A 26,150-nucleotide genomic window follows, 5' to 3' on the forward strand; every position below is an offset into this window, starting at 1 on the left:
ACACTTAAAAATGGTTAAAATAGTAAATTTTAGGTTATGTATATTTTACAACAATAAAAATACCCCCCAAACCAACCTCTTATAGAAAAAACAGCAATTAGAGAAAGAGTTCTTAGAAAATCAGAATATAATGACAAAAATGATAAACTCAATAGAAGCATAGAAGCAGAAAACAATGTAATGAACACTGCTTTAAAAAACCTTGTGATTTAGGCCAGCCAAGGAATTCTCTTAAAACACTTTTGAAGACTTTTTGGGTTTATAATTACTTTCATCCTTAGTAAGTCCTATTTCCAAACAAGCTGTGGTTCCAATAGCAAAAATCAGGGCTATCAATGCAAAAGCATAGTGTTTATTCCACAGTACAAAGCAAACAGCCCTTCCCCCTCACCTCAAGACTGGGTGGCAAGACTTAGGATCCCTAAAAGGAGAAATGGGAGGCATAGGGGCAACCCCAGCTAAGAGAAAGAGGGCTTAACGTTTCCTCTTAAGAAAGCAAAGCCCAATTTTTCAGGCCTTGGAGGATATGAAAAGGGGGTATAAAAGAGGTATGTGGAAGAAGTCAGGCCCACATGTTCTTGTTTTCCCTTCTTGTTTTGGAATTGGAAAGTCTTGTTATGGTAAAACCATCCAGATTGGTATGCAGGAGCTCATGGATATAGACCAGGGGATGCTGCAAACTGGAAGTCCCTTAGTTAGCTGCACCCAACAGAGATTTGGGCAAAAGCGCAAAAGAGGCAGAGCAATAAGGGGAAGGAGAAGAGTCTCATGATGTAGTGAGATGCAAGGGGTCCAGCATTTCCAGTATGACACAGTGCGGGGTTGTCAATCTACTTAGCCCCCTTGCCCAGCCATCTAATGCCTGGGGTTGAAGAGAGACATCATGGAAGGCCGTGGGCATAGAGGGTCAGCAGGCAACAGTGGATACCATGACATGTTCAAGGCCAGGTGGGACCTGTTACTTCCAGCATACACTTGTCCAGAGACCAGTCTGGCCTTGTCTGGGTCAGGAACCAGCTGAGGACAACATAGGGACAGCCACCTCTCTCACCATGCCCAGATGCCACCTTGGAAAAGGCAATAAGGGGAAGGACAGCTCTGTTTAGAAGATGAACTTGGAAATGACTGTATACATACTTCAAAAAGAGCATCTGATCTTGAGGAAACAAGAGATTCCATTAACTATCAAATTAATGTATTTTCTCCTACTCCCAGTATGAGAAAAGAAGGAAAAAAAGACCAGTCATCGACATAAAGTATCTCCATCATATGCACATCCGAGTGTGTCTGTATAAATTTACAACCTTGCTACATAAACATGAATCAGAATTAAGAACACAGTAAATGGTACAAAAATAATGGTGAGAAAGGAAACCAGCAAAACATGTGGTTAAATCTTAACTGCTGCTCCTAAATATTTGAGAAACTCAACATAACTGATTAGAAAGAATGATAAAAATAAAAAAGATATACTATTAAATAAAAGACAATACTTTTTCAAAATCTGAGACTAAGATTCTAGAATCTAGATTATTTTCAACTTTCTGATTGGGAGTGGGGTGAGTGGAGAGGAAGAAGAAAATTTTCAGAAAAAAGCAAACCAAAATTCACAATGAGATAACCACCTCACACATGTTAGAATGACTATTATCAATAAAACAAAAAATTACAACTGTTGGTGAGGATACGGAGAAAAGGGAGCCCCTGTGTATTATTGCTGGGAATGTAAATTGGTGCGGCCACTAATGGAAAACAGTATGGAGGTTCTTCAAAAGATTAAAAATAGAACTACCATACGAGCCAGTAATTACATGTCTTGGTATTTATCTGAAGGAAATGAAATCACTCTTTGGAAATGATATCTGCACCCCCATGTTCATTACAGCATTATTCACAACAGCCACGATATGGAAACAACTTAAGTGTCCATCGACAGATGAGTGGATTTTTAAAAATGTGGCAAACACACACACACACACACACACACACACACACACACAAATACACACAATGAACTATTATTCAGCCATAAAAAAGAAAGAAATCCTGCCATTTGTGACAACATGGTGTGGCCTTGAGGACATTATGCTAAGTGAAATAAGCCAAACAGAGAAAGACAAATACTGTATGACCTTACTTACAGAGAATAGATTGGTAGTTGCCAGAGGTTGGGGGCAGGGGTTAAATGGGTGAGGGTAGGCAAAAGGTACTAATTTCTAGTTATAAGATAAATAAGTCCTAGGGATCTAATGTACAGCACGGTGACTATATTTAACAATATTGTATCTATGTGTGGTGATGAATATTTAAACTTATTGTGGTAATCACTTTGCAATACATATACACATAAAATTATTATGTTGTGCACCTAAAATTATTACAATGTCATATGTCAATTATATCTCAATTTTTTAAAAGAGCCAAACCAAACTAATCTAACAAGTGGTTCCCCAGGGTGGTGGGTGAGAGAGAACTGACTGCAGATGGCCACAGAGAACCTTCTGAGTTGATGGCAATATTGTATATCTTGACTGGGGTGATGCTTACAGGGTTGTATATGTTTGTCATAATCCCATCAGACTGTACCTTTATATGGGTTTATTTATTGTTTGTGAATTATAGCTCAATAATGATGGTTTAAAAAGAAAAAAAACGTAAAGTTCTCCCTTCCCCCTCTGTTCATGTAGACTCAGGTATCTTTGTGTGGTCTCTCCTTGTGGGCTGGCTAGTCTGAGCTTCCTCACAGCATGGCAAACTTGGGGCAATTAGACTGCTTGCATGATGGCTTTCATGACCTAGCCTAAGAAGGCACTTAACATCACTTCTGCCATAATCGCAAGCTCACCTAGATTCAAAGGAACATAGATATTACTTCTCAATAGGAAGAGTGTCAAAGTCACATTGTGTGATATGAGGGATATTGTTGTAACCATCTCAGGAAATATCTGCCACAGCCCACCCTCTGGCCACAACAATTCACATTCCTCCCACATGAAAATATACTCCCTTTCTCTCACAAGTCCTCCGGTTCTCATCTGTCATCAACTCAAAGTCTTGGATTTTATCAACAAACTCAGGCCCAGACGTAGATGAGGCTCCATGGGTGTGGTTCACCCATTTTTTGCAGTTCTCAGGTTACCTGTCTTGAATTTAAAATGAGATCACCCCAGCCCTGAGGGGTGAGCAACCATTCTTGGAGTCTACCAACGTAACATTCTACCAGTTGTCCATGAACACTTTCTATATGTGTTAAGTTATAGAAAACCTGAATGAGTAAGAAAGACTCAGAATCTGCCAACGTAAGCTTATGGTCTAGCCTTTTTCTCTGTGGCTGCCATTGAGTGAACTGGTTCCCTGCTTGGATGTCATCCCCAATGGTGGGAACCTCCTTCAGGTTCCTTAACTTTAGTAAATTCAACTTTCAGACCTCATAGCTAGATTCTAGGCTGTATCCAGATTTTTTAATATCAGCTGATAAATATTTGGGAAGATCACACAGTACTGCCAGCCAACCTTCCTTTCCATTTTGGCTACATCCTCATTTTTACCATTTTTTGATATTTGTCTTATGGGAAATGGACAAATGGAAATGTTGAAAATATAATTTTCATAAACTTCTTCAGGTGAGACAGAAATGAAAATCTTTACCTATCAGAGGATGTTTAAGCTGGGGGAACTGGTGGACTGTGCGTTCAGTTATTAAAGAAAGGAACAAAATACACAAGGGTCTAGAAATACATCATTGGAGATTGAGTCTAAAATGAAATGCGTTACTAAGACTTGATAGCAAATGTATTTGATAACATACTTCTGCTTTTGGGGAACTTTCCTTATAGCCTGTAAGTCAAACTTTCTCACATTAGACCACAGTCTACATTTCCAGGTGTGCCATATACATACGAAAGTAGAGAAAAGCTAATATACTATTTTCCTGTAGCTGCTGTAACAAATTATCATAAACCTGGTGGCTTAAAACAACACGCATTTATTCTCTTACAGTTCTGGGAGTCAAAAGCCTAAAAGCAGTTTCACTGGGCCAAAATCAGAGTGTTGGCAGGGCTGCACTCTGGACACTCTCCCAAGGCTGTCCGGAGAGTTCATTTCCTGGACTTCTCCAGCTTTTAGAGCTGCATTCCTGGTATTCCTTGGCTCATGGTGTTTCACCCAGCTTCAAAGTCAGCAATGTAGTATCTTTCTCAGTCCTCATTTTGCCTTCTTCTGTCTAAAATCTCACTCTGCCTCCCTCTTTATAAGGACACTCATGATGGCATTTAGGGCCCATCCAGATAATCTAGAAGAATCTCTCCATCTCATGATCCTTACCTTTCTATATATTAAAACAGAGGAACACTAAGGAAATGAGGTAAATCTATATCTAAGAACATGGGAAAATGCCCGAGGTATATTATAAAGAGAAAAATAGAAATTAAGCAACAATCATTTAGAAGATATAATAGAAAACCTTACAAGAGCAATTAAAAGACAAAATGCCTTCTAATAAATTTAACAAGAAACAAATCAAGCCTATTTAAAGAAAAGTTTAGAACACTGGAGGACACAAGAGTAAACTTGTCATATATATATATATATATATATTTTTATTTTTTTTTTCAATTCCCCCCCTTTCTTACAGATCCTCTGAGCTTCCTGGGGTTTTATGTCCATTTCCTTCATCAGGTTAGGGAAATTTCATTATTTCTTCAAACTGCTGTTCAATATCTTGATTTTCTTCATTTATGCCAATCAGACAGATATTTGGACTCTTAATAGTGTCCTACATCCTCTTGAAATTATTTTTATAGTCTTGGCATCTAATCTCTTGCTTTTCTGATTGAGTGTCCTTGGCTTTCCCATCCTCTAGCTAGGGCATTTGATCCTTTTTTTTATTCACTCTGTTTATTCCTTTTAATCTACTTCTCATCTCAGATAATATGTTCTTCATTTCAGACTGGTTCCCTTTTATAATTTCCATTTCCATTTTTATGATTTTTATCTCTTTGTTGAAGAGATAAAAATCGAAGTTCTCACTGAATTTAACCTTGTTGAAGTTCTCACTGAATTTAACCAAAAGTTCATTGAGCATCTTTATAACCAGTGTTTTGAACTCTGTATCTGTTAGATTACTTGACTCCATTATATCTCTCTGTTCTGTTCTCTCACATGGTTTCTGTTTCTTTGTCTTCCCATTTTGGCTGTCTTTCCGTGTCTGTGTCTATGTACTAAGCAAAGCTCCTAAGTCTCCTGGTCTTATTAGTGTGGATTTGTGAAGTAGATGTCCTGTGGCACAGTCCTGAGAGGGGCTCAGCTACAAGCCAAATTTAGCTCAAGCCTCTGCCCTTTCAGAGCCACCTGTTAAGATTCAGCAAGCAATCCACAGATGTTGTGCTTACAGTTGCCTCAAAAGGCCATGCCAGAAACTGAGGCCAGTGTGAGTCTAGGCACTGCTCAGCAAGGAGCACCTGACCTGCCGAGGATACACCTGGATGTGGCTTGGGTGGGGCCGTGAGTTGGGGGAGGCGGGGTTTCCGGGAATCCTCTGGGCAGAGCGACCTCTGTTATCCAGTCTGCACACCATGCACTGTGTCTGTGTACTAGGATGGCGGAGGGCTCAACAGGGAACAATGAGTACCTCCGGCACTTCTGTACCCAGTGAGTCTTGCCTTGGCTCTCACTCCGACAACGTCTCACTTTAAGTCCCTGGTGCCCCCTGTGCACAGCCGAATCTGTACTGATGCTCAGAGTGAGCTAGTCCGTCACCGCGAATCTGCTTGCAGAACAGGCCCCTATAAGAGGCTTCTGCCGCTGCCACAGCCTCAGCCTTAGTCTCACTCTGCCGCTGGAGACTAAGTAGCCCTGAGTCCTCACCCCGTCCTACCTTCTCCCGTCGCATGGTGCTTTCTTGGATTCCTCCCTAGTTGTATGGCTTGTTCATCAAGATCCCAGGAGATTTTTCTTTACTGCTGTTCTTTGTTTCCATCACAACTTTGATTTGGTCGCCAGAGGGATGAACAGAACCTCTATCATCTACGCCATTTTGGTTCATGAGTTCTAATTATAGGATTCTTGAACAGAGAGACGGGACTCCTAGGCTATAAGCAGGGAGCAGCATTTATTGATGCCGGCTCCCGCTCAGCGAATTCCTATCCAAAGGCTGAACTCTATAACACCACAAGCAGTTTTACACATTCTTGTTATTCCTACACAGCTACAGAGATAAGAACATTAGTTATTTGGTAAGCCATGAATCAACAGATGTGAGCTGGAGAGTCCTTGAGGTGGGGGAGTTAGCTATGGAAAAACATGTTAGCTGGAGAGCATAGGGCAGAGTAGGGGAAGAGAGCAGTTTTAACTGGCTGAGTCGGTCATTTCTGCAGGCCCTTTCTTTTGCATTTTTTCAGATGCCTCCTCTCCTCTCTCAGGTTAACCAGGTTACAGTACTTCTATTTAATGGAATATTGTGCTGCTATAATCAGCTCTGAAACAAGAAATGGAAAGATTTCCAAGATCTATTGTTAAGATAAAGCGGAAAGGTACAGAACGGTGTTACCTGTAAAAAGATTACTATAAGAAAACATATTCTAATTTGCTTGCGTACCCAGAAAAATCTTCGGAGGATACATAAGAATCATAAGTGGTTGCCATTTGGGGAGAACTAGATGACAGGGTAGGGTGGGAGAGAGACTTTTCACTGTATTCTTTTTTATTGCTTTCATTCTTTAATCATATAAATGTATCACCTTTTTATAAAACTAGTATAAAAGAAAATATTTTCAAGGGAAGCAAATTGAAAAACAGTACATAAAATGATTTATTTTCTAGTAGATGCATTTAAAAAAAACATTAACAGTAGATATAATTGCAGGGCTCTAATTTCTTACTTACATACCTTTGTATGGTTTAATTTGTAAAAGCATTGTTTCTGTAACCAGAAAGAACAAAAAATGGTGATTTAGGATTTATTTTCTAATTTAATAGAGAAACATGATATATTTCTGTTCCCTTCTCATTATTCTTTAATTACCACAAACTGCAGTTTAAGGCTTTTGCCTTCTGTTTGTTAGATTCCGTGTTCTTTCCTAACTCGACTTGAATTGTTTTTTTTTTTTTTTTAAGAATCAGATGCCATTAGGACTTTGCTACTCTCAGATTCAGGCCAGATTGGATAAAAAAGGTAAAAAGTCCTTTGCCTCATTTAAACTTTAAGAAAACATTTTTTCCCCTGCTTACTGCTGCAATGATTCCACAAACAGAAACTTCTAATTACTTCTGTCAACCCCAAATTTCATGACCTTATGGAAGACAAGAAAGGGACTAAAAATCCCCAAAGAATGACATTTTTCCCTTCCTCTCATAGGTGAGACACCAAAACCTTCCAGAGAGGGAGATCTACCTGTAGTTGAAGTTATTTATAGGAATTGGATTTAAATATAAATCTGCCCTCTGGTAACTCCAGAAGAACTGCTACTTTAGGAGCTGCCAGCCCTGTATGTGAGGGCTGTTTTGCTTCAGTACATTGCAGACTAAATACAAATTTAGCAGGCAACAGGCAAGAAACATAAACAAGCTCTGGTATGGGTCACTGGAAGAGAGAGGCAGTATGCTGGATGGAGTCTGGCTGTGTAACATCCGCATGAGGACCAAGATGGATTGAAAATGTTCTGCTCCTAGAACATAAAATGGTGCAGCGGCTGCAGAAAACAATATGGCAATTCCTCAAAAAATTAAAAATAGAATTATTACGTGATCTAGCAATTCTACTGCTAGGTGTATACCCAAAAGAATTGAAAGCAGAGACTCGAACAGATATTTGTGCACCTGTGTTCATAGAAGCATTATTCAAAATAACCAAAAGGTAGAAGCAACTCAAATGTCCATTGTAGGATGAATAGATAAACAAAATGGGATATTATTCAAGCCCTAAAAAGGAAAGAAATTCTGATACATGCTACAATATGGATGAAACTTGAGGACATTACAGCTAAGTAGAATAAGCAAGACACAAAAAGACAAATACTATATAGTACCTTTTATACAAGGTTCCTGGAGCAGACAAATTCATAGATACAGAAAGTAGACTAGTAGATACCAAAGGGTGGAGGAGATGGGGGATTATTGTTTATTAGGTATGGAGTTTCAGGTTGGGATGATGAAAAAGTTTTAGAGATGCATAGTGGTGATGGTGGCAAAACAATGTGAGTATACTTAATGCCATTGAATTGTACACTTAAAATGTCTAAAATGGTAAATTTTATATTATATATATTTACCACAATAAATAAAAGTTTGAAAAATTCTGTTCCTCATTCCTCTCTACATTACCTGTCTCTTCACAAATCATAGAAGAAAATCAGATTATGGACTAAGCCAAAGCAGTCTCTGGGCCTCAGTCTCATCATCTGTGAAATGGAAGTGTTGCTGGAGAGCTCAACGTGGTGGGAATCCAAAGAGGGACTCCCACCCGGAGCTCTGGTGACCAGGTTCTTTTCTTATGCCACGAGAAAGAATTCAAGGGCACCGCAAAAAGCAAGCAGGAAAGCACAAGTTTTATTCGAGTGAAAATACACACTTAAGAGAAAAGCACAGGCAGCTCAGAAGGAGCCTGCCTTGAGCTGTCTGAATTACGGGCTTTTGTTTTCTTGGGTGTGGGGGTTGTCCCAAGGCTACTAGCCTGCCTCCTGGTCTTAGCTTGATTTCTGTACTACCTGGAGGGGAGGAGGTAGCCCAAGGTCATCTAGCTTGTTTCTTGGCCTTGGCTGGTTTCTCATGAGATTTGAGGGAAATAACCCTTATGAAAAATAAGATGCCCAGGACTGTATAAATGAAGATTGAGACCTACTAGATTTTGAGACTCTACTATAGGTCAGACATTAAATTTTTTTATTTAAAAAAAAAAAAATCTTTAAATTATAAAAGATTTTAAACATACAGAAAATCCCTTGAGATTTTAACTTTTTTCCACCGTTGTTATCCCCAGAGCCCAGAACAGTGCCTGTCGAACAGTAGAAATTCAATGAGTGTTTTTTAAATGGATGACTGACTTCTTATTCAAGTCTCTTCATATACAAATAAATGTTAGTTTCTCTAGGGTAGTTCCTACAAAAGGAATTGCTTCAATTCTACTGAGCATTACTAAATAGCCCACCAATTGATGCTGTCATCACCAGTGTGTAGGGTTTGTGTTTTCTCCCATCACCAGCCTTTGGTATTGTCACTTTATTTTTGCCATCTGATGGATGTTAATAGTATTTCATTGTTTTATTTTGCATTTCCTTGATTATTAGTGAGGTTGGACATTATTCTTTAGGCTTTTTTGACTGGCATATACATATCCTTTGCTCATTTTTCTACTGGGTTATCTTTTTCATATCTTGAATATTAACCATTTGTTAATATTTTACAAATATCTCCTTGTCTTTGGCATATATTTTCTCTTTATGGTATGCTTTTTTGACCAGAAAATTTCATTTTAATGTTTCCAAATTTATCAGTATTTTCCTTTATGATTTGTATGTTATGTGTCTTATTTTAAAAATCATTTCCTACCCTGAATTGATATAGACATTCTCTTTTATTATCTAAAAGTTTTTAAATTAACTTTTAATTTGGAAATAATTTCAAACTCACAAAAGATTGCAAAAATAAAAATAGTAAAAAGAACACTCATACACTTTACCCAGATTGACCTAGTATTAGCATTTTATCCCATTTTTTATCATTTGATATGTATTATATATAAAATATCATATGTAATATGTATAATATATATATTTTTTCTGAACTATTTGAAGGTGTTACATACATTATGGTGCTTTACAGTTAAACACTTTAGTGTATATTTCCTGTAAATAAGGATATTCTCTAACTACAGTAATCAACTTCATAAATTTACATTGATAAAACGCTTTTATCAAATCTCTCATTTAGATCCCTATTTTGTCTGTTGACAGATTTGATGTTGGTGTTCTTCATAGCATTTTTATAACCTTATAAATCCTATACCTTTATAGAAGTTTTTAAAACCCTATAGTGCAGGATCCAAACTACGAGTATGTATTACATTTAATTGTCATGTCTTTTTAGTGTCCTCTAATCTGAAACAATTCCTCAACCTTGATTTGTCTTTTTATGATATTGACATTTTTGAAGAAAACAGTCCCTGTTTTAGTAAATGTCCCTCATTTTGTGTTTATCTGATATTTCCTCATGATTAGATTGATGAAATGGATTCTTGGCTGGAACACTGTATAGATGCAGTATTGTGCAGTATTGCATCCATGTAGTATTATATAGATGTAGTTTTGCGTCTTTCTCAGAGTATCATTTCTGGAGGCACACTATATCTATCCGCCCTCAGTGGTTAATTTTGATCATTTAGTCAAAGTGTTGCCCAATTTTTCCAAAGCTTTTTTTCCCCCTCCTACCAACTCATAAGCAATCTGTAGGGAGACACTTTAAGACATGAAAATAACCTACTCCTCAGCAAAATTTCTCTCTAGCTTCAGCATCTATTGATGATTTTTGCCTGATCCAATTTTTGCCATGATGATTAAAAAGTGAATCACTTAAAAGTTTTTGAGCTGTGTTTTTATGCATGTCTTTAACCTGGAGTTGATTTTGTATAGTGTGAGCTGGGGATCTAATCTTATCTCCTCCCTCACCCTCCCACATGGCTAATCAGTTCCATTTGTGGAATAGCTCATTCTTTCCCCACTGGTGAGAAATGTCCAGTTCTTCATACATCAAATTTGCTGGGTGTGTTTCAGTGCTCTCTCTTCTGTCCCATTGGTCTATTTGTTTATCTCTATACCAATACTATAGTATCTTAGTATTATAGCTTTGGGATAAATTTTGATATATGATAGCACAAGTAGCCCATCATATTCTTCTTTAAAATTATCTTTCGTTTTTGTCATCTAGGCAATTATATTTCATTGTTACAAATAACTTTCACATAAACATCCAAGAGTTTAAGCAATTTTCCCAAGGTCACAAAGCCAGGAACAAAGATTTTATACCCAGGTCTGCCCAAGACCAGAGCTCTTTGTTATTTCCTGGGGTTCTGCCTTCCCAAGGCCTAACCAATATTCTAGGCATGAAGTAGTGGAGGTCAGAGGATCAAGTGCGGACAGGAGATGGACAGGTAGACTGGTTTGGGTTTGGTCTCTGGGGTATAGACTTTGCTTGTCAAGAAATGGGGCTTGAACTTGGCTGACAAAACTGGCAACAGAAGATTGAAGGGAATGGGACTGAGAGAATTCTCACTCCAGGACTGATCACTCTCCATGGGCTTTACATACTGAGCAGGGTAGTGTTGTAGCAGCCTGCAAGGGGAACCTGCAGTTGCTTTTATGTTGGGGGTTGTGGGTGGTAGGGGTGGGGATGGGTTGGCAGGCAAAGAGGGAAAAGAATTCGGTTGACTGCCACTCCAGGGCATCCCATCCTCCACCAGCCCCTCCCTGACTGATTATGGGGCCCTAATCAGCTTGGGGAGATTAAGGGCTCCCGCCAGCTGTTCCCCGCCTCCCCCCGCCCCGGCCTGGGCCTGACTGCAAAAGAGACCTGTGAGAAGGTGTGTGACCCCTCACCCCGGCCTTGGGCCCGAGCCACGGACTTTTTGGTGAGTGGCAAATGCCCCTCTGCATGGATTCGGGTCCCTTCTGCCTGGAATGCGTCTAAGGAGGGCGTGGACGTGTATCCACTCACCCGTAATGGCTCTGACGAGAGGGGAGGGACAGAAAAGGGAGTAAGAGGAAGCAGGACAAAGCAGGGATGCGGTAGGCTTCCAGGTCATGCCCTTGACCCCCCATCTAGTCTTCTAAGCCTGAGGTGGGGGCTGTGTAAGCGGAGTTACTCCATGGGTTAACTGGGTTTTGAAAAACTGGGGGTTGCAGAGAGAACTGAGCGGGGGGGGGGGGTGGGTTCGGTTCATCCGCTCTCCCTGCTGTTTATGCTCACAGACGCTGGCGATGACCGTCTGCGTCTTCCTTGCGGGTGGCTTTCGGAACCCCCGCCTCTGCGCCCCGGAGCGGTGGGCTCCATTCCCGCCCAGCCTCCTCCAGGCGTTGCCCTGGCCCCGGCCTAGGCTTCGGCTACTGCTGCTGCTGCTACTCCTGCCGCCCTCTGCCCTCTCCGCTGTATTCACAGTGGGGGTGCTAGGACCCTGGGCCTGCGACCCCATCTTCGCCCGTGCCCGCCCAGACCTGGCCGCCCGCCTGGCTGCCACCCGCCTGAACCAAGACCCAGCCCTGGAAGGCGGTCCCCGCTTCGAGGTCTCACTCCTGCCGGAGCCCTGCCGGACCCCTGGCTCGCTGGGGGCGGTGTCGTCTGCGCTGGCCCGTGTCTCTGGTCTCGTGGGTCCGGTGAACCCTGCAGCCTGTCGGCCGGCTGAACTACTAGCCCAAGAGGCGGGGGTTGCGCTGGTGCCCTGGGGCTGCCCGGGGACACGGGCGGCGGGCACGACGGCCCCCGCAGTGACGCCCGCGGCGGATGCCCTCTACGCCCTCCTTCGCGCTTTCCGCTGGGCGCGTGTGGCCCTCATCACCTCCCCCCAGGACCTGTGGGTGGAAGCCGGACGCTCACTAGCCACGGCACTGAGGGCCCGGGGTCTGCCCGTTGCCCTGGTGACCGCCATGGAGCCCTCGGACTTGTCTGGAGCTCGGGAGGCCCTGAGAAGGGTCCAAGACGGGCCCAAAGTCCGAGGTAGGCTCCAGGCAGGGGACGGGGAGGTCGGCGATCCCGCCGGCAGAGGGCAGAGCAGCAAGCGGAGTCTCTGTGTCCGTCCGCAGCAGTGATCATGGTGATGCATTCGGTGCTGCTGGGCGGCGAGGAGCAGCGCTGCCTACTGGAGGCTGCAGAGGAGCTGGGCCTGGCCGATGGCTCCCTGGTCTTCCTGCCCTTTGACACGCTTCACTACGCCTTGTCCCCAGGCCCGGAGACCTTGGCCGTGCTAGCCAACAGCTCACAGCTTCGCAGGGCCCACGATGCGGTGCTCACCCTCACGCGCCACTGTCCCCCTGGGGGCAGCGTGCTGGACAGCCTGCGCAGGGCCCAAGAGCATCAGGAGCTGCCCCCTGATCTTAATTTGCAACAGGTAGAGGGACTAGGGAGGAGAGAAGAGAGGAGGAAAGCCGGGGAAGAAAGCAGAGGATAGCCAAAAAGGAGAGAAGAGACTGGAGGCAATGGGAAGAGAAGCTGATAAAGTTAATGGAATGAGAGGAGGATGGAATCAATGGGAGGGAGGAGGAGGATGCCAATAGGGAGAGAATAACTAGCAGCATTATCTGTTCTGGAGTTTCTTGGGTAATGTAGAGGTTCTGGTCTTGCCTGGGGCACCTTAGTGTCTTGGGATTGCTTCCAAAGAGACTACAATGAGACCTCTCACATCCAGCTCCAAGGAGCAAATTCTCATGAACTCTATACTACAACATCTTTTGCAGTCTACTTCAAAGAAATTCACTTCCAGTATCACCACAACATACAGTCTATAATAAACAGCTCGTGTTCTTAAGAGAGCAGGAAGGAGGGGTCATGCAGAACCAATCTCCATGCCCAGTTCAGAGGTGTTCCCTCTGGGGCTTCATCTAGTGGTCTTAACTTTTGGAGAATGAGAAAGGTCCCTAGGCGAAGCCAGGAGCTTCCATAATCATTCAGATTCATAGCTTATTCCCAACAATGAGCTAATACTCAGGATTTCCCGAGAACCCAGAATCCCAGTTCAGACTATCTAGCTCCTCCCTATTCATAAAAGAGAGGCTACAAACCACTTAGAAGGGAATTTAGATGTCGGTGGGCAGTAAACTAACGACTACAAAGGCCCTACTCAAAGATTTGTACATGAGAGAGGGCTTTGAGTTGTGGGGAGGTAAAATATTCCCCACCAATGCCCCTAGTCTCCTCCAAGAGGATCTGGGGTAGCCCATGGGGAGAAAGGATAGGAATAGTCAACAAGAGGAGGAAAGCAAGAGTTAGGAACAGTGGTGCGATGGAAGGTGGAGAAAGAGAGTGGAGAAAGTGGTGAAAAAAAACCCTTCAGTTCTCAGTAAGGAGCACAGCCTTCCTCCACCCGCGTGTCCGAGTGAGACCTGGGAGTCACCCTTGATTCCTCTAACCCTCCCTCCTACCCCACACCCAGACATCAAGTCCTGTCACTTTAACTTCCTAAAGGTCATTTGAATCCACCCGCTTTCTCCCTTCTCACGGTCACTGCCCTCATTCAGGCCACAGCATCCTGGCCCAAATCTCAAAACAAAATTTCCCAAATGGTCCCTGTTTCAACGCTTACCTACCCCCCGCCTTTCTTCACTCAACAATCAGATCGAACTTCAGAAATCTGATTGTGTCACGCCTCTGTTCAAAGCATCCCAGTGGCTTCTCTTGCCCTAGATAGATGCAGGCGTACTGTTCCCTCTCTCTTGAGCCAACTCTCCCCCAGATAATTCTGACTCATGCCCTGAAGGGTGGTCCCTTCTTCTGGAAGTCTCCTTTTCCCCCAGCCTGGGTTGGGTCCCTCTTTCCTGTCTCTGTAGCTCCCTCAGTTACCTCCACCCTTACTCATTGCATTGCCTTAACATCCCTGTCTGTTTCCCCCACTAGATGAAAGATTCTCCCAAACAAGGACTCTGTCTTTATACCAATATATCCTTAGTGCTTTACATAGTGCCTGGCACTGTGAAAGATGGGATCTGGGACTAATAGGCTTGATGAGGCTTTGAGGAACAAAAAGAAGAAAAAATTGAAAATAGAAGCTAACTAAAAGATGGGAAAGAAGGTTTTTAGGTGAATGGTAGATAATAATATTAAAAATGTAACTCAGTGGTAACCAACAGGAAAGGGAAGAGAGGATCTGTAGGTAATAAAGAGTTAGAACCAATGGTGAGAAGAGCCTAAGTATCCTGAAAAGAGGGAAGGCCAGTGGAGAAAGGGGTGGGATAGCCCATGGGAGAGAGGAAGAGAGAGCCAATGGGGAGGAATACAGGGAACCTGGTGCTGTGAACAGTCAATATCCTAGGGCTTGAAGGGCTTGAAGAGACCAGTGAAATAATAGGAAGGCCAGTAAATCTCTGTCTATTTATGGGCTGTGACCTCAAACTCTGAGCCCTCTTCTCTCCTTCTCCAGGTATCCCCACTCTTTGGCACCATCTATGATGCGGTCTTCTTGTTGGCTGGTGGCGTGGCACGAGCTCGGGCAGCTGTAGGTGGCAGCTGGGTGTCCGGAGCAGCTGTGGCCCGCCACATCCAGAATGCCCAGATCTCAGGCTTTTGTGGCGTCCTGGGAGGAGCCGAGGAGGCCCCATTTGTGGTGCTGGACACAGATGAGGCAGGGGATCGACTATTCGCCACATACGTGCTGGACCCCACCCGGGGTTCCTTCCGCTCTGCTGGGAACCCGGTGCATTTCCCTAGAGGGGGACAGGGGCCTGGGCCTGACCCCTCCTGCTGGTTCGACCCAAACATCATCTGCAACGGAGGTGAGGGCAAAACACTCCAGCCCCCACTGGGACAGTCACCATGGCCCCTGCACAAAGTGGTGAAAGAGGGTGAACTCTCTTCCTATAACTCCTCTTCGAGGTCTTTTCAGGTCCTTCTCAGACCCAAGACTTGTGTAGGATCCCTCTCTTGCTGAGCCCCCAAAGCCCTCTAGCATTCTCAGATGCTCCCGTTTGCAAAACCCATGACCTTTCTCTAGTTCCCTTTCTCGGCTCCCATTCCCTTTCCTGGAGCCTCTAGGAATTGACATGACTGCATATCTCCCTCCTTTCCTCCACGGTCTATCCTCAGCTTCCTTTTTCTCACTGCCCCTCCAGGAGTGGAGCCTGGCCTTGTCTTTATCGGCTTCCTCCTCGTGGTTGGGATGGGGCTGACAGGGGCCTTCCTGGCCCATTATGTGAGGTGAGTAGGGAATTGAGGTAAGTAGGAAATGAGTTTGGCTCTCTACCTGCCAGAAATGCAACCGTGGAGCAAAGACAACAGGCTGGGTCCACTCAAGAAAGAAGTGAGATTTCTTTGGAAGGTGGGAGGAGAAGGGGTCCTGGAGGGCTGGCAGAGTTCCAGGGGATGTCTGGTTTGGGAATGGCTGCCCTCCCCTGAGTCAACATTATCCACTGCTGGCCTCCTCTCATGGACCTCAGTCCCCTTTGCAGAGACGACCTCCTTCCCCTACCAGGCACCGGCTACTTCACATTCAAATGGTTTCCGGCCCCAACAAGATCATCCTGACTTTGGACGACATCACCTTCCTCCACCCGCAAGGGGGCAGCTCTCGAAAGGTGGGGGAGGCAGGGAGCCAGGATCCAGCTGTCCTCCCCTGTAGATCTATCTGGTCCTCTGCCTGGGCCAGCCCTCACTCCAGCCTCACCTGGGAAGGGGATCTTGTTTCCGCCCTAGCCCTGTCCCAGGTCTGAGTTCTAGAGATCAGCACTGTCACATGTGCAAGGAGGGTAACAGTCCCTGTCCTGACTGCTTTCCTGGGGCAGTGTGAAGCTCCAACAAGAAAATGAATGTTTGTTTTGTAAAATGTAAAGTGCTGTGCACTTGGGAAGTAATGTCATTATCACTTTCCTTAATTAAAATTTCTTCCCCTTCCCTCTTTAATCCCCAGAACTCTGCCTGACCTCACAGGACTCTAGTATATTTTGACCCCTTGCATTGACCTCTACCCTCCAGGTGGCCCAGGGCAGTCGGTCGAGTCTGGCTGCTCGCAGTGTGTCAGACATTCGCAGCGTCCCCAGCCAGGTCCCGGAGAGCTCCACCATTGGCCTCTATGAGGTGAGCCTGACCCCTACCTAATTAGACTGAGCTCTATTCCTGGAGTCATGTCATATCCTGCAGGCTCCAGGAGATGGGGATAGGAGCCCAGAACAGGATCTAGGGAGAGGTCATGGATTTCTCAATGAGGAGCATCTGGTAATCCTTCCTGCCCCAAGGTTTTCCCTTAGCCATTATCCAGGCGAGGGCTCCTCAAAGGCTGATCACATTGGCCCAGAGGTTGGAGGTCCGACTGGCCCGGGGAGTGTACTGGGAGAGGCATGCATCCTGGTGTGGCCACTGAGACCATCCCCCACCCTGTTGGGAGCCCCTGGCCCTGCCCCCTCAGTGATAAGCCTTCAGGTTACTGAAGGGCACAGGCCTCCCTAGAAAGGTTGGGACAGAGGGGCATCTGGGATGTGGCCTCTTGGTCACAAAAAGAATATTTCCAGGACATGATTTGTTCAGGATGGGGAGTTTCAAGGAGGGGCTACCCCGCACTCAAGCCAGACCCACATCTTGGCCCCACCCAGCATTTCCACCCAATTCCAACCAGATTCAGGGAGAGCAAGCCTTAGAGGGGAAAAAGAAAGTCACAAAAGAGCATGAGGACTTTAACTAGGGGGTTAGCGAATCTTAATGTGGTGGGATAGAGAGGAGATAATGAGAACAAATTCAGGGAGAGCTGAGAGAGAGCTTAGCTAATCAAGAGGGGTGGGGAGATTTAGAGCTCCTGTGTGTCAGGTCACAGCGAAAATGCAGAGACTCTTAGTATGTCACCTAGAGGCCAGCACAGTCATTTCTCAGAGGAGCACTCTTGTCACTTGGGGCAGGTTGTTTTTCCCTGTATGGGACTACCCTGTGCCTTCAAGAGTGTTAATGTCCCCTGTCTCTGGCTCTGTTTACTAAACATAGCTCTCAGTTTTTGTGACAAAAATTCTTCACATTTATTTCCAAATGCTTTTTAGGGGTCAGTATCAAACCCCCAAAATTCTTTTCTCATCCAAATCCCTTATCAACAAACAAGGCCAGCTACAAGGTTAGGACAAAATAAAAATGAAGTTTCCCTTATTCATTCAAGATGACAACAGCAGATCTTTGAACCAAACTCAGGTCCTTTCGAGCCTTTGGGGCCCTGTGTGACTGCATAGATTGCATGCCCATGAACCGACCCTGCCAACAGCTGAGGACAATGAGGCTCAGAGCCTGGAGGGGAGCTGCCTATACTTCACAGTTAGTCTATAATTAAGCCTGATGTACTCAAACTCCTGACTCCCAGCACAGCGTTCTCTCATTGCAACAGACGGTGATGAGGGCTATGATTTCAAAGACATTTGTGGTGGTAATGTCTTGCTTAATAGGACTGTTGGTGAGCACATCTGGGGTGGGAGGATAGCCATTCAGGCTTTCTGTATCTTTTACCCAGGAGTACACTCTCACCCAGCTAGCTGTGAAGTGGCCTGGCAGACATCAACCCCCTGGCTCCTGATGCCCTCTGTCACATGGAAGATGTGTTCTAGGGCAGTGGGCCAGTGGAAATGGGGACTCTAGGGCTCTTTGCATCATGGTATATTAAGAAACTGAGTTCACTACTCCCATCTCTGCTTTAGGGAGACTGGGTTTGGCTGAAGAAATTCCCAGGGGATCAGCACATAGCCATCCGCCCAGCAACCAAGACAGCCTTCTCCAAGGTGAGAGTTGAGCCAGTGGCGGGGTGTGGGGTGGCCATCATTTCTCCCTCCTTGCCTTCTCTTTGCAGCTGGGTACAGAGGTAGGCCCCAATGTGGGAGAAATCAAGAGGTCTCAATGAAGTGTCCTCTTCCCTCTAAAGCAGGTTTCCTATTATGCTTTCTCACAACACTAGTTTTTTCCTTTGATGTACTTGTCATAATTTATAATTGTATGTCCATCTGTGTGCTTGATTATTTCTTATCTGCCTCCCTAACTAGACTGTAAGCTGACTAAGGGCTTCCCCCTGCCCACTCCATTGCATTTCCAGTACCCAGCACAGTGTCTGGAACATTAGAAAGATCCAATGAATGTTTGGTGAGTGAATGATAGAAAATAAAAAATGGGTTTCCAGTTCTGTCAGGCCATTCGTGCGGAATGGTCTAGTTGATGCATACTGAATGAAGTGAAAAGTTGGCAAAGAGGCTATAAACTGGCTTATTTTGGTCCTTCCAACCCTTACCCCCAACACTATGCAGCCTTGGCCTGTCCTCCTTCTCTGATGCCTCCATGGAAACTCTTGGTCATAGCTTCGAAATAACTTAAGTGACTACCTGGATGAGTCAATGGACTAAATCATCATTTACCAGCAGGCATTTAAGATGAAAAGAAGCCTCTTATTGAACTAAAGGAAAGCAAGAAAAGGCACTAGTCACCTTCTAGCCCCTGTTTTCCCAGCATGCCCAGATAGTGAGGGTCTCTGTCCTGTGGAATGGGTGTGGCCTTGTTGATGGCTCTCTAGGACCAGAGCTTGACTATTCAGTCCCTACTTCCCAAACCTGGGGAGGGTGGGAGTCTCAGACATAGCTGATGCAATGATGTAACCAAGCGAAGTAGCCTTGGACCAAGTAACCAGCACATGACATTGTTTTTTAGAAGCAGTGCAACTTCTCCCTGGTTCTCCCCTCAAAAGCTGTTACATCAGAATGGGAGGGTGGTGATGCTAGGGCTTTCTTCTACATGAGGTGCTTTTCCTTAAGACCAGGGCAATTTGAAGTCTGGTGGTTAATAAATCAGAACCTGCTTGGATCCTGAAGACTAGTGCAAGAGTGTCTTTTCACTCATAACTTTAAACTAAACCATACTCAGTATCTGAGCGGTGGCCTTTGAGGATGCTGTCTTCCAGAGAGAGAAGTTATCTGTAGAAGAAAGCCCCGCTACCTACCTTATAGACCTTCCATTCACCATTTTCATCCCATTTTCAGAGTTCGGATACTCAAAAACAGACCTGAATAATAGCCTCCTTCCCACCTTGCTCCCAGGGCAGAAAATGCCTGTTAACTTTCCCCATTTCAGCTCAGAGAGCTCCGGCACGAGAATGTGGCCCTCTACCTGGGGCTCTTCCTGGCGGGAGGAGCAGACAGCACCGCGGCGGCCCCCGGGGAAGGCATGCTGGCTGTTGTCTCAGAGCACTGTGCCAGGGGCTCCCTCCATGACCTACTCGCCCAGAGAGACATAAAGCTGGACTGGATGTTTAAGTCCTCCCTCTTACTGGATCTTATCAAGGTGCTTGTGGGGGAGGGGGTGGAGAAGGTGGGATGCAGGGTGGATAGGGTAGGGGAGCCGCCGGCTGAGGTCGCCTCCTACCCCACCCCTTCCAGGGAATGAGATATCTGCACCATCGAGGTGTGGCCCATGGGCGACTTAAGTCACGGAACTGCGTGGTAGACGGGAGGTTCGTGCTTAAAGTCACCGACCACGGCCACGGGCGATTGCTGGAAGCCCAGAAGGTGTTACCAGAGCCTCCCAGCGCAGAGGGTATGATTCCTCAGCTGCCTTTATCGCAGACGAGCATCCCCCGGGATCCCTATTATTTCCAGGGCCCTTCCTTCCTTCCCTCCTTTCCTCTGCCCTCGCATTCTCTCCATCCTGCAACCACTGGACACGACTTCTGCTCCTGAAAAGGTCCTGTGACCTCTGAAACGAGAGTGGACTGTATGACTGGGAGGGTGAAGGCATGTTAGTGGGCGGGACTTGTGCCTGAGAGGCGGAGCTCCTGCTCTTGCAACCTGGTCTGCTCTAAGCGGAGCTTCGCCTGAGTGCGGGGCTTGTGCCCAAGGGGTGCAGTCTTCTCTGGCCACCGCATTGTCTAAAGGGCGGGGCCTGTTTGGGAGGGCTGGGCTTTCTCTGAGATCTCCTTTGGGTTTCTGGTACTTTCCCCTGGAGACAGCTGCAGGCAGCGGGGCCACACTCAGGCTGGGGGATTGGTGAGTGGGTGCGAGCCTGGGCTTTCTGGAGAGGGGTGAAAGTTTGTCCCTAGCGTCCCCGAGGCCCTCCAAGTGCCCACGCTCTCTTCCCCGACCCCAGATCAGCTATGGACAGCCCCAGAACTGCTTCGAGACCCAGCCCTGGAGCGCCGGGGAACGCTGGCCGGCGACGTCTTCAGTCTGGGCATCATCATGCAGGAGGTCGTGTGCCGCAGCGCCCCCTATGCTATGCTGGAGCTGACTCCCGAGGGTACGGCCGCTCCTTGCCTGGCGTTTAGGCTAGAAAGGCACCCTGCTGTTAGGCAGAGCCCGGCCAGACCCAGTCTCCTTCTTTTCCCTAAAGTCCAGGGCTGAGACTTAAATATGTGGGCCTCCCTTAAAGATGAGGTCTGAAGGGTCAGGGCAGTAGAGAGCCAAGCGTCAGGATAGGAGGAGGCGGCTCTTAGGAGCCTCAGACCTCAGTGGTTTCTTCTGATCTTGGACTCCAACCTGCTCCCCCAACCGATGGAACGGGCTCTTCTCTGGTTCTTAGGAGCCTCAAGGAGGCAGCAGGGTGAAGGTAAGGGAGGAAGAGAACAACTGGATATGGTTCAAATCCATATTACTTATCTATAGGATTCCACAAACTACTTGATCACCCTAATTCTCACTTTTCTCATGTGTAATAAATGTTAGTCTCTGCCTGTCACCTGTTACTGACCCCTGCCCCCCAGGATTCAGGGTCTCCCAGCAACCCCCTTCCACACTACACTTTCCCACCTACCAAAGCTCTGATTTAAAAGACTCCCTTCCAGTTCTCCCATCTTGGGCTTCAACAATCAGGCCAGAGTCAGAGGTGGCTTCTGTTCTGGCACACTCCCTCTCATGGTCCCCTCATGCCTGCAGAAGTGGTGCAGAAAGTGCAGAGCCCTCCTCCACTGTGTCGGCCCTTGGTTTCCATGGACCAGGCGCCCATGGAGTGCATCCAGCTGATGAAACAGTGCTGGGCAGAGCAGCCAGACCTTCGGCCTTCCATGGACCGCACCTTTGACCTGGTTAGAGGCTGGGATTGGGCAAGGGCTGGCTTGCCACTTGTCAGCAACCTAGGGAGGCTGCAGGAAGGCAGGTTGGCAGGATTTCTGACTTCCAGGTTACTTGCTAAGAGATAGCCTCCAGATTGGTGGTTTGGTGAGGGCAGAGTTAGAACAGGCGCTATGGAGGCCTTTGGAGCAAGAGTGGCGTTCTGGGCAAGAGAAATATTTAATTCAACTCAACATTTATTGAGAACCAAGTATGTGCTTGGCCTAGTGTGGCAGAAAGACCCTGGCCTGGGAGTACAAAGGCTGGGTTGGTTCTGGTGACCTGTCTATTACTAGCTATGAACAGCTGACTTTGTGGAACCCCCATTTCCTGTGTGCCTGCTAATAATGTGTGAAAACACAGTGCCCAGAACCTGGAGGGTAGAGTGGGTGATGTGGCTGGATGAATTGAAGATGAATGGGTTGTGGAGAGAATCAGGCACAATACAAACACGAGAGGGGCATGGCAGCCCAAGTCCTCAGCAGTCCCACCAGCTTCCTCCTCCTACTAGTTCAAGAGCATCAACAAGGGCCGGAAGACCAACATCATCGACTCCATGCTGCGGATGCTAGAGCAGTATTCCAGTAACCTGGAAGACCTGATCAGAGAGCGCACGGAGGAGCTAGAGCTGGAAAAGCAGAAAACAGACCAGCTGCTCACACAGATGCTCCCTCCGTGCGTGCCAATGGGGAGAGGTGGGTGGGGAGGGCAGCTGGAATCCAGCCAGACTGGGGTGGCCTCCAGATAACCTCACCACCTGCCATCCCTAGGTCTGTGGCTGAGGCTCTGAAGATGGGGACACCTGTGGAGCCTGAATATTTTGAGGAGGTGACACTGTACTTCAGCGACATAGTGGGCTTTACCACCATCTCAGCCATGAGTGAGCCCATCGAAGTAGTGGACCTGCTTAACGACCTCTATACGCTCTTTGATGCCATCATCGGCTCTCACGATGTCTACAAGGTGGGCTGTGTGGAAACAAGCCCTCCCTCAGGTTCACCAGCCTCCAGCCCAGCCCTTCCTGCTCAGCCCTCAGGCCATCAGCCCAGTCCACTTTCCCAGCCCTCCGGTTCCTCATCTCATTTGCCGGTCCCCAGCTCAGTCCCCCAGCTGGAGAGTTCCCCAGAATCTCTTCACTAAACCCAGTTTAGGCATCTCGACAAGGAATAATCACCTCGGGGGAGAGATGTGCTCAGTGCTGAATTCGTACAACCCCATCCCTCAGGTGGAGACAATTGGGGACGCCTATATGGTGGCCTCCGGGCTGCCCCAGAGAAATGGGCAGCGACACGCAGCAGAGATCGCCAACATGGCACTGGATATCCTCAGCGCCGTGGGCTCCTTCCGCATGCGCCACATGCCTGAGGTGCCTGTGCGCATCCGCATTGGCCTGCATTCGGGTAATTCCCCACCTCTCAGCTCTCAAGTCCAGCTCCCGCCCCAGGGCCAAGCTTCAAATTTCCCAGATAGTAGGCAAACTCGGGGAGTGGGAGGAAGGGTGGCTTGTCTTGAAGCCATCTTGCATACCAGGCACTCCGTTGTAATTGAGAGGATATGCTTGAGAGCGTGTCTTTGGGGAGTCGGTGGAGATTATGAGATGCTAAAGTCTCCCGAGGCCCTAGGTGCCAACCAGCCGCCAACTTCTGCCCAATCCTGGCCCTCCCGTCAACCCCGTGCATCTTCGCAGGCCCATGCGTGGCGGGTGTGGTGGGCCTAACCATGCCACGGTACTGCCTGTTTGGGGACACGGTCAACACAGCCTCGCGCATGGAATCCACAGGGCTGCGTGAGTGTGATAGGGTTGGTAGGGGCTGGGGAAGGTAGGGCAACGTCGCAGGGCTGGGTGTGTGTGGGGGCGTGAGAGGTGAGTGTGCTAAGCTCACGCATCCCCTGTTGCTCCAGCTTACCGCATCCACGTGAACGTGAGCACCGTACAGATCCTCCGCGCTCTCGACGAGGGCTTCCAGACCGAGGTGCGAGGCCTCACGGAGCTAAAGGTGAGGCAGGGCACGCCGCGTCCTGGGCCTAGGCTGAGAGTCACAGCTTGCCACGCCCGACCCCAATTCCACTTAGACCTCCAGATCTACTCTCCCTCACCCCAGCCCACTTACGTCTTCCCCTTCCTCGTGTCTTCTCAGGGCAAGGGTGCAGAGGACACGTACTGGCTGGTGGGCAGACGAGGCTTCCACAAGCCCATCCCCAAGCCGCCTGACTTGCAACCGGGGTGAGGAGCCGGCATCGGTGGGCGGGGCGAGTTACAAGGGATGGGCACAGGCCGGATGGGCCCTACTCTCAGCCTTCGGCCCTGTGCCAGACTCTGTTCAGCTGCAAAGTAGCGATGACCAGGACCCTGCCCTCCCACCCCCTATTCCGGATCCCTGAGGCCACCACCCTCTCCACACAGGGCCAGCAATCACGGCATCAACCTGCAGGAGATCCCCCCCGAACGGCGCAGGAAACTGGAGAAGGCGAGGCCGGGCCAGTTCTTCGGGAAGTGAGGCCGGACTAGAACAGGTGCTGCCTGGCTCTCAGCTCTCACGCTCAGCTGCCAATCTCCCTTCAGACTCTGGGGGGGGGGGGGGGGGAGGATACACACCTCTAGGAGGTGCTTCTTTGGGGACAGGCGCCTCTTCCCCAGCCTAAGGGCTATCCTTGCCTGCAGAACTTCCCACCCAAGCCAGGTGTCCTGGTTTCTCTCAGACTTAGTGAGCCCAGGCTGGTTCCTAAACCCAGAGATTTTCTCTGACCGGGAAGCACCAGCCGCTCAGATTCAGATTTGATAGGTCAGGAGTGGTCCAGGAATTCAGACCTGGAACTCCTGTAACCATGACCTTCTGTGACCTCTCCTCTAACACCTACTTCATTATCCCCACCCCTCCAGGCTGTGCACTGCACAAGAGAGAAGTCTAGGAGGCACCATTCATCAGAGGATAAGATGATTGCTGCCCCTAGCGTTTTTATTTTATTTTATTTTATTTATTTTATCTTATCCTATCTATCTATCTATCTGTTTGTTTGTTTGTTTGTTTGTTTGTTTATTAGAGTTCTTTTAGAACAGAAACTTTCCTGTCTTCTACTCTCCTTCAAGAAACTGATTCACCACTCTCCCCTTCCCAGGCAAACCCCCATGACTCCCTTCCAAGATTTCTGTCTGAGACACTTCTCTTTCCCTCAGGATTATTCCAGAACGTCCTCTTCCTGAAAGTTGCTGCTATAGGTGACCAAAATCTGGCTAATACCAGTGGATTCTGTGCAGTTCTGCTTCAAAAGATTCTGGGCCTTTACAAGAGATGGTTGCAAACCAGTCGTGTGATCTTGGGAAAGTTTCATGTACTCTGGGCTTGGGTTCCTTTCTATGGTGACATGAACAGTGGCCTCGGTGATTTCCACACCACTCGACACTGACAGCTGGGCTTCAGAATGGTTCGCCTTGGAATATGGGGCACTGGGCTTGTGACCTTCAGCTCCAGTGACCCTGAGCCCATCATGTTGAGGTGGGGAATTCACTTTCCAGGGCCCATCAAGACCCCAGGAAGGAAGATCTAGGATCGGACGCACTCCCAGAGGTGGAGATCTCCTGTTCCACCAGAACAAGGGTTGTCACGCGGCCTGAGGATGCAAGGGCTTTGGTTTAGCCTCAAGTGTCAATCCCTTCTTTATCCCCCACCAGACATAAACTGGCTACTTCACCTGTGATAACCACGTAACTTGCCTAAGTGCAGAGAAAAGCTTGCTTTGAGGGCTTGGCAAAAGGACGGTAAACAAATTGCACCAAACCTTTACTAACCAGAATAGCCAAGGGACAGTAGTAGTCTCTGTTTAAGCGGGTGCTGCTGAGCAGGCAGGTGGACAGAGTATCCTCTCTGCTTAGATCTTTGCAGCAAGTGTCAACCCCCATCCTTGTAAGTCCCCAGCTGAAGTTTCTCTGGTGGAACTCTAATGTTCCAGAGCCTGAGCCTTGGCATGTTTGACTGGGTGTCCATCCCTATTGCTGCAGACTGGGGTAGAAGTTAGCAGCAGTTGTATCCACGCAGGCAGCTACTACAGGTAATGAGCATCCAGTCTCTGGAGGTGTGCAAGTAGAACAAGAAACATCCTTGACTAAGGATATAACAGTCAGAGGGAATTCTTAGGTGGAATGATGATGAACTAAATCCACACTATGCCATGTGTGGTTGGTGGGCCAGTGGCAGTGGGATATCACCTGGGAGCTTGTTGGAAATGCAGAATCTCAGGCCCAGACCTATTAACTCAGAATCTACACTTGAACAAGTTCCCTCAGAGTGCTTATATGCCCATTAAAGTTCTTGAATTATGAAACTAAATGATCCTAGATCCCTAAAATCTCAGAATCTCTAAAATTTCATAAAAACCATGCCAGAAACTGGCCCTGAGACTTGTTCTCTTTGGCTT

The 26,150-nt window shown here is 47.0% G+C and overlaps 1 protein-coding gene across 1 annotated transcript; it reads left to right on the top strand.

Moving 5' to 3' along the window:
• Window positions 1-11,578: 11,578 nt before the first annotated feature.
• Window positions 11,579-24,272, top strand: GUCY2D (guanylate cyclase 2D, retinal). Its single transcript, XM_011358904.1, has 19 exons — window positions 11,579-11,617; window positions 11,958-12,699; window positions 12,786-13,090; window positions 15,116-15,467; window positions 15,804-15,888; window positions 16,163-16,265; window positions 16,663-16,764; window positions 18,354-18,434; window positions 19,768-19,977; window positions 20,073-20,229; window positions 20,779-20,928; window positions 21,564-21,712; window positions 22,249-22,412; window positions 22,508-22,700; window positions 22,963-23,137; window positions 23,425-23,523; window positions 23,640-23,734; window positions 23,876-23,961; window positions 24,142-24,272. The coding sequence occupies exons 2-19, from the start codon at window positions 11,967-11,969 to the stop codon at window positions 24,233-24,235; spliced, it is 3,333 nt and encodes a 1,110-aa protein (XP_011357206.1). The 5' UTR covers window positions 11,579-11,617; window positions 11,958-11,966; the 3' UTR covers window positions 24,236-24,272.
• The last annotated feature ends 1,878 nt before the right edge of the window (window positions 24,273-26,150 follow it).

The sequence above is a fragment of the Pteropus vampyrus genome, unplaced genomic scaffold (assembly GCF_000151845.1).
Source record: "Pteropus vampyrus isolate Shadow unplaced genomic scaffold, Pvam_2.0 Scaffold44, whole genome shotgun sequence".
Taxonomy (NCBI): domain Eukaryota; kingdom Metazoa; phylum Chordata; class Mammalia; order Chiroptera; family Pteropodidae; genus Pteropus; species Pteropus vampyrus.